This window comes from Ictalurus furcatus, chromosome 15 (assembly GCF_023375685.1).
Source record: "Ictalurus furcatus strain D&B chromosome 15, Billie_1.0, whole genome shotgun sequence".
Taxonomy (NCBI): Eukaryota; Metazoa; Chordata; class Actinopteri; order Siluriformes; family Ictaluridae; genus Ictalurus; species Ictalurus furcatus.
Genome location: NC_071269.1, coordinates 21,309,651 through 21,324,944, shown reverse-complemented (window position 1 = coordinate 21,324,944; position 15,294 = coordinate 21,309,651). Strand labels below are relative to the sequence as shown.

General features: G+C 43.5%; 1 protein-coding gene across 13 annotated transcripts in view; it reads right to left on the bottom strand.

Moving 5' to 3' along the window:
- The window catches only part of huwe1 (HECT, UBA and WWE domain containing E3 ubiquitin protein ligase 1), a 52,606-nt gene that overhangs the window by 22,674 nt on the left and 14,638 nt on the right, over positions 1-15,294 (bottom strand). For 8 of the 13 annotated variants that reach the window (XR_008387858.1, XM_053642795.1, XM_053642784.1 and 5 more), the window contains exons 17-41: positions 15,153-15,254; positions 13,761-13,841; positions 13,320-13,426; positions 12,720-12,912; positions 11,931-12,022; positions 11,640-11,842; positions 11,465-11,522; positions 11,105-11,281; positions 10,178-10,423; positions 9,937-10,070; positions 8,977-9,101; positions 8,606-8,794; positions 7,987-8,203; positions 7,744-7,866; positions 7,418-7,655; positions 6,787-7,125; positions 6,242-6,364; positions 6,026-6,121; positions 4,573-4,842; positions 3,659-3,811; positions 3,356-3,483; positions 2,855-2,936; positions 2,565-2,741; positions 807-957; positions 253-656 (exon numbers count right to left, since the gene is read on the bottom strand). Coding sequence is in view for 12 of the 13 variants with exons in the window: in XM_053642795.1 (XP_053498770.1) it covers positions 253-656; positions 807-957; positions 2,565-2,741; positions 2,855-2,936; positions 3,356-3,483; positions 3,659-3,811; positions 4,573-4,842; positions 6,026-6,121; positions 6,242-6,364; positions 6,787-7,125; positions 7,418-7,655; positions 7,744-7,866; positions 7,987-8,203; positions 8,606-8,794; positions 8,977-9,101; positions 9,937-10,070; positions 10,178-10,423; positions 11,105-11,281; positions 11,465-11,522; positions 11,640-11,842; positions 11,931-12,022; positions 12,720-12,912; positions 13,320-13,426; positions 13,761-13,841; positions 15,153-15,254 (4,208 nt within the window). In the remaining variant the exon portion in view is untranslated. The remainder of the gene's footprint in view (positions 1-252; positions 657-806; positions 958-2,564; positions 2,742-2,854; positions 2,937-3,355; positions 3,484-3,658; positions 3,812-4,572; positions 4,843-6,025; positions 6,122-6,241; positions 6,365-6,786; positions 7,126-7,417; positions 7,656-7,743; positions 7,867-7,986; positions 8,204-8,605; positions 8,795-8,976; positions 9,102-9,936; positions 10,071-10,177; positions 10,424-11,104; positions 11,282-11,464; positions 11,523-11,639; positions 11,843-11,930; positions 12,023-12,719; positions 12,913-13,319; positions 13,427-13,760; positions 13,842-15,152; positions 15,255-15,294) is intronic. The other 5 variants (XM_053642792.1, XM_053642796.1, XM_053642791.1 and 2 more) reach the window with 4 other exon arrangements.

Below are 15,294 nucleotides of genomic sequence, written 5' to 3'. Positions count from 1 at the left end.
CAGGCACTTGAGTCAACCTCCGCTCTATAGCTTTAACGTATTGTCGTGTAGCGTTGTACTGTTTAGGACATGCTGTACCTCATGTACTGAGCGTATACAGTGAACTGTATACAAGAAGTCACAATTTGTATTACCTAGTGATTTTCAACGAACATGGAGAAGTGTGTGATATGAATGAATTCTGTAGTGCTAGTGCATTTGTTGACTCTGGGTGCTGCAGCATAACGATCCTAACAAAAACGAGCGAGGCACCTTTTCCATGGTGTGGCGAAGCGTAGCCGGGTCCTCGATGATGTGGCGGAAGAGCAGAGTGACGAGCGGTGTGAAACCATTAAAGCCGGAGCTTTGGGTCAGGCCCAGGATCATGCGTGTACTCTTGAGCTCGGCGAACATCATGGCGTAGTGGTGGACACGCGTGAGGCGTAGGCACAGGCGAAGCGTGGCGTGCAGCGTGTCTGGGTCCACAGGCACGCTGATCATGCTGACGCAGGCACGGATCAGGACCGTGGTCATCTCCTCGGTCAAGCCCTGTACTACAATGGATCCGGATGTGGAGTCCTGAGAAGCGGCGGGGACGGTGGAACCAGACGAGGAGGACTCCTTCTGCTCCGCTTCCTCTTTAGGGGGAGCCATCTCGACTGCAACGGACGCTGGGTCTGGACCAGAAAAAAAAAAAAATTAGTTAAAAAAATATATATATTTAGTATTAGCACAAGAAAATTGTCATTTCATGAGAATAAAGAACAGCTATTCGCAGAGCTGCTGCATATGAAGTGAAACGAAGGAGTCCCGGGTTTGGTTCTAACCTGCGTCAGCCTGAGTCTCCTCGCTCTTAGCTCTCTGATCCTCCTCTCGCTCGGAGTCAGCTGCGTTGCCAGATTTGCTGGGTTTGGGCATTCGGGGTACTCTCTGCACCGTTAGCATGACAGGCCGCCTGTTCCCAGTCTCCTCATTAACCTGCACAGGTCGGACAGAGAAGGATGGTTATAAATTGGAGAAATGTTTAGGATAATATAGGGCTGCTCAATTATGGTAAAAATCATAATCATGATTATTTTGGTCAATACTGAGATCACGATTATAAAACACGATTACTCATTGACTTTGGGACCATCATGCATTTACTGAACTTTAAAAATAAAGAAATGTATAAAACAAAATTAAGTAAAAAAAATAAATAAATTTACACACACACACACACACACATACATACATACATACATATATATATATATATATATATACACACACACACACACACACACATACATACACACACACACTTAATATAAAAATAAATTAGATCACACTGCCACGTTTTCCTGTTCTCGCAAAGTCTTTTTTTTTTTTTTGGACACAAGAACTTTCCTTACATATTCGTGTTATGGATAGCTGCTTGCATTAGTATGTTCTGCTTTTGCACGAACTTTCTGCGTTTTCCGCATCTCTTTTTACTGTATTGATGTCTCTCTTGTAAGCTAATTAAATAAATTAAACAAAGCTAGCGGAGCACGTCACGTGACACTTTTCGGCGAATTGCATCTCCGGAAATGAACTTCAAACTTCCCAAGGCCAATGAAATTCTGTCTCTTGGGTTAGATCAGCCTGTAGTTTCTGCGTGAGCTCTAGAAAGGAAATGAGCGTGTTTAGACGCTAGAGGAAATGGGCTTTCCGATGAAACATTATCTTTTTGCTCCACATCGGACTCCTTGAAACCAAATTGTTTCCAAACGGCTGAAATGGTTTTATCTTTCTTGTCGACCAAATTCTCTCTTTCTGTCATCTTGGCTCAAGCTGAACTAAAAATGCCACCGCCTGGTGAGGAGTGAGTTTGGACTTTTAGTGAGGTTTGAAAGCGCACCGCTGTAAAGAAAAATGGCGCGCGGTTTTTAAAAAGACAAAACGAAAATATTGCGAAATGGGACGCGGCACAATAATAGTTTTTAATCTCGATTATTCTGTTTTCATAATCGTCGGAGGTCAAAATCGACAATTGGATTAACCGCATAGCCCTGGGATAACACTGAATTGACATCATTTTCGTTCATGCTACGTGCTGTAATCACTTTAAACGTGAAACTAAACAGTCTTTGAGCGGTCATTTATACGAGGCACGCAGCACACTTAATCGATCCTTTAAACAACACACACAAGCAGCTGCATACATAAATGCACAATCTATGAAGCAATTATTCAGCAAATGCCTCTAGCAGTAGCACCCTATGGAGGAGTCTGGTTTTATGTTCCCAAATTGCATTTCAATTTGATCCTATTTTCCGGATTTATTCAGAACGTAATCAAGATTTTATTTTTGATCCTCTGAAATGAAAAGATTTGTTAAAAATGTCAAAGCTCCCATCTTTACTTTTAAATAAAGCCTAAAGTAAAACAGATCGCATTATAGGATACCCGTAGTCCATACGTCCAAGAACAAAGTGCTTAATACGTTAAAAAAATAAATACAAATATAAACCAAATGAAAAGGGTTTTTTTTATGTCCCAAATACAGTCAGTATTATTATCGTATTATAAAGATAATACAATATGTGTATAGCTTCAGTCACCTGAACCATGGTGTTGAACTGTACAGTGTATCTCCTACGGCCAGCGGTGAAACGCACGCTGGTCTCGCCCGCTCTCCAGGCCGAGTCTATGGTGCTGTTGTTACTGGCGCTGTAGCTGCACCAGCGGCCGGACCGGTCATCAAACCACCGCCAGTTATTCCCGTTGGGCTGAAGGTACTGATGAGGGAAAATTGTTTGACTGTTTAGCGCATTCCACCATCCCAACGCAACAGGAAATAAAGCTCCTTAATAAGAGACTATGTTTCCACTGCGCGCACACACACACACACCTTGTTCATTTGGGCTCTTCGTTTGGAGGAAACGGCCATTTTCTCATAGAAATCGATGAGCAGGAGCACCGGAGTGATCCATCTACAAAAAATAAAATGGTAGGAGGCAAGAGTAAGACTCAGAAATTCACAAACTAGACAAATAAAGAACAGATTAGGATTAGGATGTCAGGACAGAACCAAATTGAGCAGATGACGCGCAGTCATCAGTGCCAGTCTGCGCAGACATTAGATAATGACTTAGACTCATAAGACTGGGCATTTCAAATGATTTGGCACCCAGGTGATCACATTATGATTGTTTCCAGAAATTGTCGTCAAACTTTACACAAGTGCCACAATGTTTGCCCTGCACTCTATAGAGGTGGCCAATGAGGTTGTTATATTGGGGTTTTTTATTTTATTTTTATTCTTCACAATCGCTGATGAAAAATGCATCTCCTTTAAGGCTCCGAGCTGGCACATTAAAACCTTTCCATCCACATGATGGCTGGCACTCACTTAGGTGTCTGGATGTCTTTCTGCTCCTTGGCTGCCTGCAAGCAGGGCTGAACCACCTCCAGGAGCTTAATCAGCACCGTCAGCACCCCGCTACTCTCCACAATCCGTGCACACGACAGCTTCAACTCCTGCAACACACAATAATTTCAGTACCGTGACGTCCACATGATCAGTATACGTAGCTGAAATTCATTTTCCTACGCGAGGTATGAGCAAGCCTATTTATGAAACATCTCGGTTTCAGGTCCTATAAATACTTGTTTAAGCTAGAGAATGCAAATGAAACAGCGCATTAGCATGTACCTCGAAGAGCAAAGTGAGGAGGAGAATACGTGTGGCCAGGTTGGAGGCCTGGGGCAGCGTTGCCATCTGCTTGGTCCACTCAGACACCGTCTTGGTGTCGCTGGTGGTGAGCGGCACGGCAGCTTTTATCAGCACGTCGGCAGCCTCCCACACCTACCACACAGACACAAGGTGATGAAGAACGCAGGCGCTAACTCGCATAACGCTGTATTCAGGTGATAAGTTGCAACAACATCATCGTGCTATAGAGCCAGAGATTTGCAGCATTCCCACTGCTCTCAAACATTAAATAGTTAAATAAATAAACGTTTTCCAGGACATTTGACACGCGAGTTATCGCTCACAGCTCATTTCAGAATGACTCGCCTGCCCACAGCCTTAACGTTCGAGCTCACGATACGACTCTTACAAACCTCTTCACGGCCTGACAAACAAGCACACACACCCTTACACAACACGTTCTTCACGTTAATCAAGTTAAATATTAAAAAGTATACTGGCTCACTTGCTGTTGCTGAACCGTAACAAAAGAACAAAGGAGAACATCTTTAGATTCCAAGTACTGCATAACAGTTTAAGATAAATTTGACACCCAAATCTGCATAAATAATCCCAAATTCATGTAGCCTCTTGGTCAGGTCTGCTTTTCTAAAGCGATCTCAGTAGGATTCACATACATACACGATGTCAGCTGGGGATTAAAAGCCAAGTTTTACACTTCCCACTGCCTCAAAACACTTTATTCATGACGTCTGGGTGTTTTCCAGGATGCATAATCAGGACGTTATTAATTATATACTCGGCATCCAGTTTTAATTATAAATGTATACAGCATTAGATATTCTGGCTCCCTGTAAGTGTGACGCATGAAATATTCTCACATGTTACTGTGTCTCCAGCTGTATGTGACTGACCTGGTTGACAACTTGGCGTAAGATGAGGTCTCTGTACTCTGGGCCATTCCTTTTAATGGCGGTCATAAGCAGGTCACAGAGGCGATAGACGGTGTCTGGCAGCTCGTCCAGCAGGTGGAAGCAGCCTGGCAGCATTGTGTCGGTGAAGGCGTGGAGCTCAGCGCTGTCCAGGGGCTCAGCCTCCAGAAAACGCTCCAGACAGCGAGCCTCCTCTTCCTCAGCTCGTTCTCGTGCTCTCCTCTCTTCCTCCTCACGCCTGCGTGCTGCCTCCTGGGAATACACGCATGCACACAGACACACCGAACAGAATTACACCACCACCATTTCTCATAAGAGCTGGAATACATGAAAGGCCGGCTCGTGTGCGTTTTTATAACATTGTGCCCATCATAAAGAACTTAAAAAAAAACCAAATAAATAAAAAAAATCTACCTGGGTTCTCGACTAAGTAATGGACTTGAATAGATCCGCATTAGGCTGTGTTTGAAAAGGCATACTTATATTCTGCACCAGTAAGTACTGTATACTACATTATATTCCTGTACCGAACTATCATTTGGTTCCACACAGTCATGTCGATACCAGCCATTTAAATTCACTTCTGAACGTAGTTCCCTAATGACTACGTTTTAAATGACAAATCGTGTGACCTTTTGGTGTTTAAGGCCAAAAATGATGTGAGGAGGCACCAGAGAATGAATTAACGCAGACAGAAGCCACATTATTCTTTATTTTAGAGCAATGGAAATACAGGAGTAGTCCATCGAGCTCATTTTCTGTCTTTATCCAAAAAAAAAAAAAAAAAGTTAATATAATTACAGCCAAAGTAGAAAATAATTAGCAATACCTTTTCAGTTACATGAAAACTTAGCATGAAATCAATATAACCATGGTCTGCCATATACATACACACTACCAGTCAAAAGTTCGGAGACACTCGACTGAAATGTTTCTCATGATCGTTAAAAACCTTTTGATCTGAAGGTGCGAAATATTCCGGAGCGAAATATTCCGAAAAGCAGCCGATAAGAGTCCAGCGTAGGTGTGAACTCCTTTAATACTGTTTAAAAAGCATCTCAGGAAAATTCCTCAAGAAATCGGTCGAGAAAATGCCAAGAATACATTTCTGGAAATTCTAGGCAAAAAAGGGCGTCGACTTTGAAGATGTTAAAATACTAAGTAAGGTAAAGGGGGGGATAAAAAAAAGAATGTGTGTCTAAACTTTTGACCAGTAGAGGGGAGGGGGACAGAGAGCGACAGAGAGAGAGAGAGAGAGACTGGTTATACACCTGTGGCTGGATGGTAAAATTCGACCTAAGGAGTAATATTCCATGCTAGTTCACATACTACAAACACTCCCCAAAGCCAGATGTTGTACACAGTACAAGTCATATGCACAGTATGCCTTTTGGAACACAGCTTTATTTGTATGCCTGTGTGTCAGTCTGCCCACCTCAGGAGAGTCTGAGCGTTGCTCCATGCTGACTTCCTGACCCAGAGACATGGCAATGGCCCTCATCATCTGGTCCTCTTCAGACATGGTGAATTCCTTCAGTGACACAAGCCCAAAGTGACTAATTGTAAGCCTTGTGTGTATGTGTCTATGCTTGCCTGTGTGTGCACGCGTGAAGCAAATTCATTTTTATTTAAACGCGTGATGGCGTCTTACCCGAATGGCAGCGCTGAGTAGCGGTGGTGGATGGGTGAGGAGGTACTCGGTGGCCTGCTCCATGGTGGTGGTGTTCAGCAAAGCCTCCATAGCATGCTCTCTGGAGAAGCCCATGTCTATCAGCTGTACAAAAGGACACATATACGTTAGATATACACATTTATATAGCCAGTATTTCATTATGCAGTTTTAGGAACCACACCAGGATTCCAACGCATTACAGGTATGTACATCAAATTTAAGAATGTGGGTCAGTTCAAAAAAATGTATAATAACCAGGAGGACCTTCAAGTTGGGTTTCTGACTTCAAGAATATATTTTAGTAAATAAAATTTAGCTTCTGTACACCGCTAAATAAGAGGCAACATAGCTACTGCTAGAATCAGCAACATAGCTTCTATTTAGTTTGTTGCCATTTCCAGTAAAAGATTTAAATTGAATATTTTTCACAATGATAATACTGCAGCACCTGATAGGTGGTAAAAACCTGGCAAACGACTGCACCGGAGACAGAAAGTGCCAGCTGTGAAAAAGACCCCGTTTACCTGTGTGAGTTGAGACTGGTTGACTTGTGGTTCTCTACGGGTCGTGGAGGTGCTCCCGTCATCTGCAGTGCCTCCAGCCGTGCCGGTATTGCCTCCGGATCCAGAAGCACCTTCTCCCACTGCTCCGGTTCCCTGCCCGCCACTAGCTCCTGCAGCTGCAGACCCTCCGTCCTCTTCAGGGCGAGAAGTGCCTTCTTTCTCCTTGGACAGGCGCTCTTGAATGACCGGCTCACCACGTAGTATGTGGCAAAGGATGGCCAGCATGGACTCGGCCATGCGTCCACCGTACACCTTTAATGGCTTGCGGTTCCACAGACTGCGGATGCAGTTAAAGGCGGCCTGGACGTCAAAGAGTCAAAGAATTAGCAGCGTGTCGTAAAGCATGCATTGCAGCACACTACTCTGACATTCATTTTTGCTGGCTCCACAACAGGTACATGTACACTACCTGAAAAAATTTAGACACACTCATTCTTTATTTATTTATTTTCCCTCCACATTTTCGAAAAATAATTTGTCCACCCCCTGTATCACAGACAGTCACTTACAAGTATTCGTGCTGATTCCTACTCAGTTTAATCGACCGTGAGCAGAAATCGAATTAAAACTTAGTTCAAAAAGGTATTCTCACTTTCTGGGTGACGATGAGGAAACGCAGGGCGCTGAACTGTGGCGTGGTTGGCGTCGTTCCAGGCACCTTGGCAGGCAGAGAGTGAGGCGAGTCCAGCACTGTGCTGGGGTTCACCATCTTCTCCACTAGCATTAGCCAGGCATCTAAAAACTCCCCGGTCCCATCCGGCAGTTCAGAATGCTCCAACCCCTCAGACACTGGCACTTTACCTCCCATGGACAACGCCCAGTTAAATGTCCTGAGAGCACACAGGCACATGATTACACGAATTAGAGAATTATAAGTGCCATTATTATATCAGGGTTAGGAATAACTCCTCCACTCACTCGAACAGAGCGTCATGGCCTCCAGAGCAGAAGAACTTCTGCAGCATCAGGTGGTAGGGGTACTTCCTCTCGTCGAAAAGCATGGGCGAAGTGAAGCCAACGGAACAGATGAAGAACGTCAGCCTGAATCGAAACCAGACACGTCAGAATATTTACAGGCATATGGATACAAAACCATACGTCCAGCAGGAGACAAAAGGAGACTTGATGAGTGGAGTGTAGAGGTCTGGCTAGTCACGCTACCTGAAACGAGGGGTGGGCGTATACGGAGGGGGCTGCCAGCTCAGGCCCTTGGTCAGGAGTTTGGTAAGCGAGGAAGCAGTTGCACGAGCAGCTGGAGTTGGGGCGGTGCCCGTGTTTGTCGTGTGGTGGGAGCGGCGCTGACGGACAGGCGAACCCACGCAAAGCTTCACCAGCAAGCCAAACAGTTCGGCCAGAGCCCTTCCTAAACGAGATGATGCTGTGGAACAGAAGTATGGGGAAACGGTGTGATTTAGCATGACTTAGTACTTACGGTTGTCAAATTAATTTAACAAACGTTTTCCGATTTTTATTATTAAAAGGACTTAGCGCCTGAAAAAGAGTTAACCGATAATCTTATACTGCTGCAGACGGCATGAGCACTGACAGCAGCACTTTGTGACCCATATAAGATATAAACTGTCAGTTTATCGGAAAAGAAAATCCTGCAGAAACAACTTTATTTATTTATTTGAATTAAATAGTATTTAAATACACAGAACTACTGAGCTTGAAATGCCATTTTGTGCCAATTCATGTAGAAATAACGCCAGTCTTAGTGCATTTATTTCTCCTTAATGACATAACACAGCCGAATATAAAGTTTGACGCAGGGACTAACCTGAGAGCAGAGGTTTGATCTGCTTGATGCGTGTTGCCATGGCAGGAGTGAGTTTGGACTTGGCTTTCGGGTCAGCGGTTGTGGGCTCATCCGTCTCCATCGGAGCGAGGGAGTCTCCGTCCAGACCCATGCCCTCCAGGAGCCCCTGTGCAGAGGGGTCCACTCCCACAGACAGAGCCTCTGCCTCAGCTAGAGGAAACACCAGCAGAGAGCATGAAGTAATAAGACATTCACAGGGGCGAGTAAAAAAAAAAAATATATATATAGGAATGAAAAGCATGCAAAAAAGGAAGTACTAAGATTCAAGGTAGAGGAAAAGGAGGACAGACAGATAAGCAGAGGTTTATAGGGAAGGATTTATGCAGAATCACCATGGGGCAGTGTTTTTTTACCGGTTCTCCGGCCTCCGCTAGTCGTAGCGCCGCTGGAGGGTTTTTCCTCTTTAGGCACCAGTTTCTGCATGTCGGCCTGGCCGAATTCACAGCCAGGAGGGAGACTGGAAATAAATTTTAAGAATAAATGAATAAATGAATAAATAAATAAATAAATAAAATGACTCAATACTTAAAACCCAGTCATCTCTGCTCTGGAATAAAAGCCACGATTCACGGACAAGCTCGTACATCAACGACTGTAAGCGTGGGCTGCCACAGTGGGGCTGTTTTGTAAGTGATACTAAAACCAGTGGGAATTTTTACCCCATTGTCTGACCCCAAGCCCCAAGCATTTATTTTGCTGTACAAAGATTGAAATTCAAAACCAAAATATGGAAATGGGACACACTGGTGCATCTGCAAAAGTCATTAGAAAGTGGTCGTTAAGCAGTTACCCGGGGGGGGGGGGGGGTTCAAGAAAATTAGTTATGGCTTGGAATCAGAAAATTCAGTCAAAACGTTAAATTATTGGATGGTTTCAAGAGGAAGAAAGATCATGAGCAAATGAGTCTTTTTTTCTTCCAATTTTCGAATGAAAAATATATTGGCACAATTATATTTTTGTCCTCAACACCGATTTCAAACGTTTAAATTCATACACCTTCAGATCAAAAGCTTTTTAAGATCATGAGAAACATTTCAGTCAAGTGTCTCCAAACTTTTGACCGGTTGTGTACAGCACAAAAATACAACATGACTAATGGATTTGTACTGAATCAGTGTTCCAGAAGCCATTTTGTCATTTGAGTATCCTGAGACGGGTTCAGCTGTTTTAAAGGTATACTGGTTTCGGGTTTCAGTCAATGGGATTATACCACTACATTCAGAGATCCAGCCACAAGAGGGCTGATGGCAGAAGGCTTGCCGTGTGTAAGCCGAGTGGAGTGCGGCGCTGACCTGTTGGGTGTGCAGAGGGACAACAGCACGGTGCTCTCCCACACCAGCGAGCAGTAGAGCTGACTCAACTTATTGAGTACACTCAGCCCCAGCTGAGATCCCCACTGGTTCACGGAGATCGCCCGGATCTCGCTCTGATGGGAGGAGAGAGACAGAGTTACAAGAGAAGCAATAAAAAGATAATGAATCCTTTCTGCCAAGCAGTGGTGTTTTTTTTTTTAAATCATGCTGCAAACTTCACCTGTCCAACTCTGCAGGTGTGGACGAACATGAGGATGTATGCATGTGCAGCAGTGAGTGCATGCAGCAGAGGTGTAGCACGGGCAGACAGTGTGGCATCAGTGACATGGCCGGCGTTGGCCAGTTCTCTCAGTAGAACCGAACCGCCCGGCTCCTCGATGGGCCGATGTAGTGGCTCCAGAGCCGACAGGATGCTGTCCAGCTGGCAGAGCCCCTCCTGCAAAACCTTTGGCTCGTGGGATAAGGTCTGAGCCAGGAACAGAGTGAGTTTAACAGACTGACCGTCATAAAAGAGACATTTTAAAATTAAATTTGTGTTAAAAACTTTTCCCCAGAATACGTGATTTGAAAGCATTAAAGATAATCTACGTAGAATAAAATATTTAATACGGTGGGGCCCCAGCCCATTTCAATACTTTTTCCAGACTGATTTTTTTTTTTTTTTCTTCATGTTGTTTATTTTTAAAAGGTCAGTAAGTGTATTATGAAATGGGCGAAAACATGAAATATAATTCTCATCACTAACACAGCCTCCCTAATGCATGAGGGAAGGAATTTCTAAAAAAATAACAGATTTATATTTCTGTGAAAACAAATTCACACTCAGAACATCTTTAGGATTCCCATACACTTGGAGGTCTACAAATGAAAGCCTTTTAATGTCCTACTTTTACAAGAACCCTGTAATATTTGCAATTCTTAAAACTATTAAAAGGGTCTATTAAATATGCATGACTTGTTAAGCTTCGCAGTTCTCATTATTCACATCGACATTTAACTCAAATGCGAAATCTATAGAATCGAAAAATCGGCCAAGCGAGAGGAGTTAACCATTTATTTCAAGGGTACTTTCATAAGTCTCAAATCAATGTGTGTATAGGCGTTCCAAATACGTATACTGGAGAACATTACGTATTGATCATCTCACCAAAATAGATTTGCATACGCCAGCCACAGCCTGGCACGCCGCAGACGTTGGGAAGTCTATGGGAAGGTTGGGAAGCCCCAAGATTGACACCAGGGGTAGAAGGCCTTTCTGGTTCACAAACTCCTGACAGTGGTCATCTGTCGTGTTGTTACTCAAAATGGACTCCACAAACTTCATCTTCACGTAAGAAAACAGAAAACGCAATGAGTCTCTGGAGCTGGCGAATACGTTCTTTCGTGAACGTCTTCTGATGAATAGGCACTGACTTAATATAGGCGATGCGTAATAAATAAAAAAAACTTAGAAACAGGCTCGGTGATGTCGAGCAGCCGTTTCCCTATTAGCTGACTCGGCACTTACCACGTTGAGAATGTAATCCATAAGAGGAATAGGAATCCGCTCTTCTGTGCCAACCACTCTGTAAAAACACAATCCATTTTATTCATGGCAGTTCATACAAACCCTGCACACACACCATGAAATCAATGTTTCTCTCCACTTGCAATCAAACCAGTCATTAGGTTAAAACACTAACTGCCTGCTGCTTTCTGGTTCTCCTTGCTGTTGGGTGAACGTGTGCAGAGCCTCTTCTTCCTCCTCGTCTTCACTGGAGGCTTCCTCTGCCGCGTGGCTCGAGCGAGCTGGAGGTACAGTAACGGTCCCGTCTGCTTTCTGAATGGAGGGCTTCTGACAGATGTACTCAGGAGCTCTGCCCAAGTTACAGATCTCCTCTAGCAACTGATGAGCAGATTATAATTATATACAGACAGACAATCACGGACAAAAGTGCAAAACACAAACACATGAATCATTAGCCACTCTCTACCTTGATGATCGCTGTGGTGGCATCGGTTTTCAATGTGGGCTGATGTCTCATGAGTTCATCCACAGCACTGCCCAAGTTAGACGCAGTGTCCCCTGAAACACACACACAACCTTCGTACCTGACATTCGTCTCAGACGACCGTGTTAACACTCACTACTTTCTTTCTTTTTTTTTACTGAACAGATCGCTATAGCTTGGTCAGAATCAACAATCACTTTATTTGCCAAACGTACAAACACACAGGAAGTTACTTTGGCAGATCAGGACAAGACCATATAACGAGCCGATATGTTACAATACACAAAAACGTGCACACCTACAAAAGTGGAGGCTTTTGTGTAATATAAAACAAAACAAAGTTGGTTCAGCTTATTTGTTAGTTATCGATGGCTTGTTGAGACGAGTGACCGTCGTCGGCTTAATTTTGCAGTGCGGAAAAATACATTTTCAGTACTCGTTAAATTCAGCTCGACTTGCTTGCCTCATTCAGCCACTGGAATTCACAACTGCCACTAAAAATGGCTGAGTTCCAGACACCGTGTCGTTCTGCTGCCAACGTAAATCCCGAGTTAGCTCGTTTTGTTTATTAACTTATCTTCCAAATACAAAAAACACCACATTTTTTAAACCTGCATTCCTCTTTGACTTACATCACGGTAAAAAAAAAAAAAAAGAAAAAAAAAAAAGAAGTGTCAAAAGTTGGTTAAAAGCTTGGCCTTATTTGCTGTCACGTGACTACTAACGCCGAGCTAAAATCATTTCTCGCTGCTCTCCTGCTGCGTCACTCACCCAGTGGGTCAGAGCTGCGGCGGCGTCGCATGGCCGGGAGATAGTCGGGTGACAGTAAAACCTTGAACAGACGTTCGAAGGGCTGGCACTGGACGAACGAGTGCAGGCCACGGGCGTTTAGGCACAGGGCACTGAAGACATTGGGCAAGGAACCCAGCACCTCTCGGGTGGCAGGGACCTGCAGAGACAGAAACTGTGAGAGAGAGAATCGGAGAGAAAAAGCAGAGCGGGGAGGAACATGAGAGAGAGGATCGTGGGAAGATGCCAGGAACAAGACCATCCGACAGGTGTGGTGCGAGCTGCTGGAGTGTGAGGTTTTGGGAAGTTAATTAGAAAGACCTGGCAAAGAAAGAGAGAGTGTACGAGACCGTGAAAACAACAAACGAAAGGCTACCAGACAAGTGGGTGGCGAGACAAGATGTCCGTTCACTAAAGACTCGCTAACAGAGACGCTGTTATATTCAAACATGCAGAGCGGAGGAAACGTGTGGGTTAAACAGAACACAATGGAGAAAAAGAAAAGAATCTAAGGAAGGGGGGAGGAAGCAGAGTATGAGAGAGGGAGGGGGGAAAGGGGGGGGGTTGATATGCCAGACTCACATCTTTGATGAGCAATGCGTGTAGCATGACATCTGTGAGGCCGTTGTCCTGTAGGGAGGAGAGGAGAGACGGCTCCTGGAACACGAACACAGTCACCACCTCCGTCGCTAAGAAAGAGAATGAGAACATTGTGTAAGACAATATTATATTTTATATATATATATATACACACACATGATATATAGACAATATATAATCACTCTGTGTTGGATACTTCTTAGCAGTGTTTCATTCTACTGGTCCTCATTCCAAAAATAAATATTTTTTTTTATCAGTTTTAACTTCAATCCGATGTGAGGGCAGTTTAACGCAATTTTACTACACTTTCTCCGTCACCGCCTCCGCTAATCTGCTCAAAGCTCTTGAGCCCTGCTACAGCGCTGCAGACAGACAATGACACAGTTTGAGAAAACCACAGGTGCCCTTGCTCTGTATGCTCACCCAAGAGGAAGAGTGAAGGGCCATAATACTCAGCATTACTGATGATGTGCTTCAGCGAGGTAGGCAGGGACCCATCCATAACTGGAGAGACAGGAGACCTTATGTTAGTCATTCACAGATCATACGTTAAGACCACACAGATACACGTGATAAACCGGCATAATAGCCTGTGAGAAAAGTGCACCATCAAGCACTTTTTTTTTTTTTTTTTAAACCTCCTAACTAACCAAGCTCAGTGTCATGGGAGAAAAACCAACCAACACGGAGGACAAAGTACTTAGTGAACATGATATAATTTGCAAGCGAACATAAGGAGATTTTATGACATGTTCATTCATGAAATTTTTAGTTGTAATGTAACTAAAAACTATTTTTGGGATGTTCAAATGGTACACAACATGAGGTCTCGCTAACTGTGGCTGAATACAGTCGAGTCACACGAGTAGCTCAATTTCTCTTGCTTTTCAAAACCTTAATCACTGCCAAAGTTAAACCAATTGTTATTATCAACGATAATAAATTTAATCCATTAAGCTAGGCTAGTTAGTTCACCAATACTAGCTAGGACTGGTGAAGGTGATTCTAATGGTTTCAGTGTAAGTGTCTCATGAGGAGGGTTTTTTTTTTTTACCCCCCATGTCAGCACAAAAATCACTCTGGCCAGCACTTAAAACACTGTTTTAAAAAATAAAAACACACAAACAAAAAAAAAATATAGCTGCAAGCAGCAATGGCGGATTGCTCAAGATTGCGGACCATTTAAAGATTGATATGGTAGAGAAATGTTTCCCACAGATACAAAACGTCAACAAATTTGGATCAACGGCAGATTTTAAATTAATTTTGTAGTTTTCTGTCCTCTGCTCAAGTGTTTGAGTGAGCCTATACAGACAGCTGAACACATTTCAGCTTGTCGAGAGGCTTGAACTCTGTTCCATAAGTGCAATCGTGTAACTTCTTTTCACGATTTTCTCTTAAATTTCTTGTGAAACTGAAAATAAATACAAAGACATGGCGGCCTGTAGCGCCACCGACGGGCTCATGTGGGCCATTTGTGGCCATATTTTACCATTCAGAGTTATTGGGCACTTGAGGGAGATAAGGAGAAGAAGATGATGAACAATAACTAGAAGTTTCCTAAAAATAGCAAGTGTGAAATCACCCTCCCTGATAATCAGTTATTTCACTCTGAAAACACTGAAATCACAAATCTTTAGCAATTTAGGAACAAAATATTTTACTGCACTGTCATCAAGAGCAATAGTGGCTCTTGAATCCTGTAAAATAAAAAATAAAAAATCTAAATGTAAACGTGCGTTATTTTAATTTAAATAACCAAAAACAGCCTTTCCAAACGCATCGTATTTCTCAGCATATCGAGAATCCTCTTACCGTGGCGTATGCCGTCTGAAAAGGCCGGGTCCTGAATGGCTTTCTTCAGGAAGTTCAACATGGATTTGAGCAGCGCTGCCCTCTGAGGGATGCACTGCACACCTGTAACATCAAGCAAAGCCTGTTATTTAACCAGCTGTTC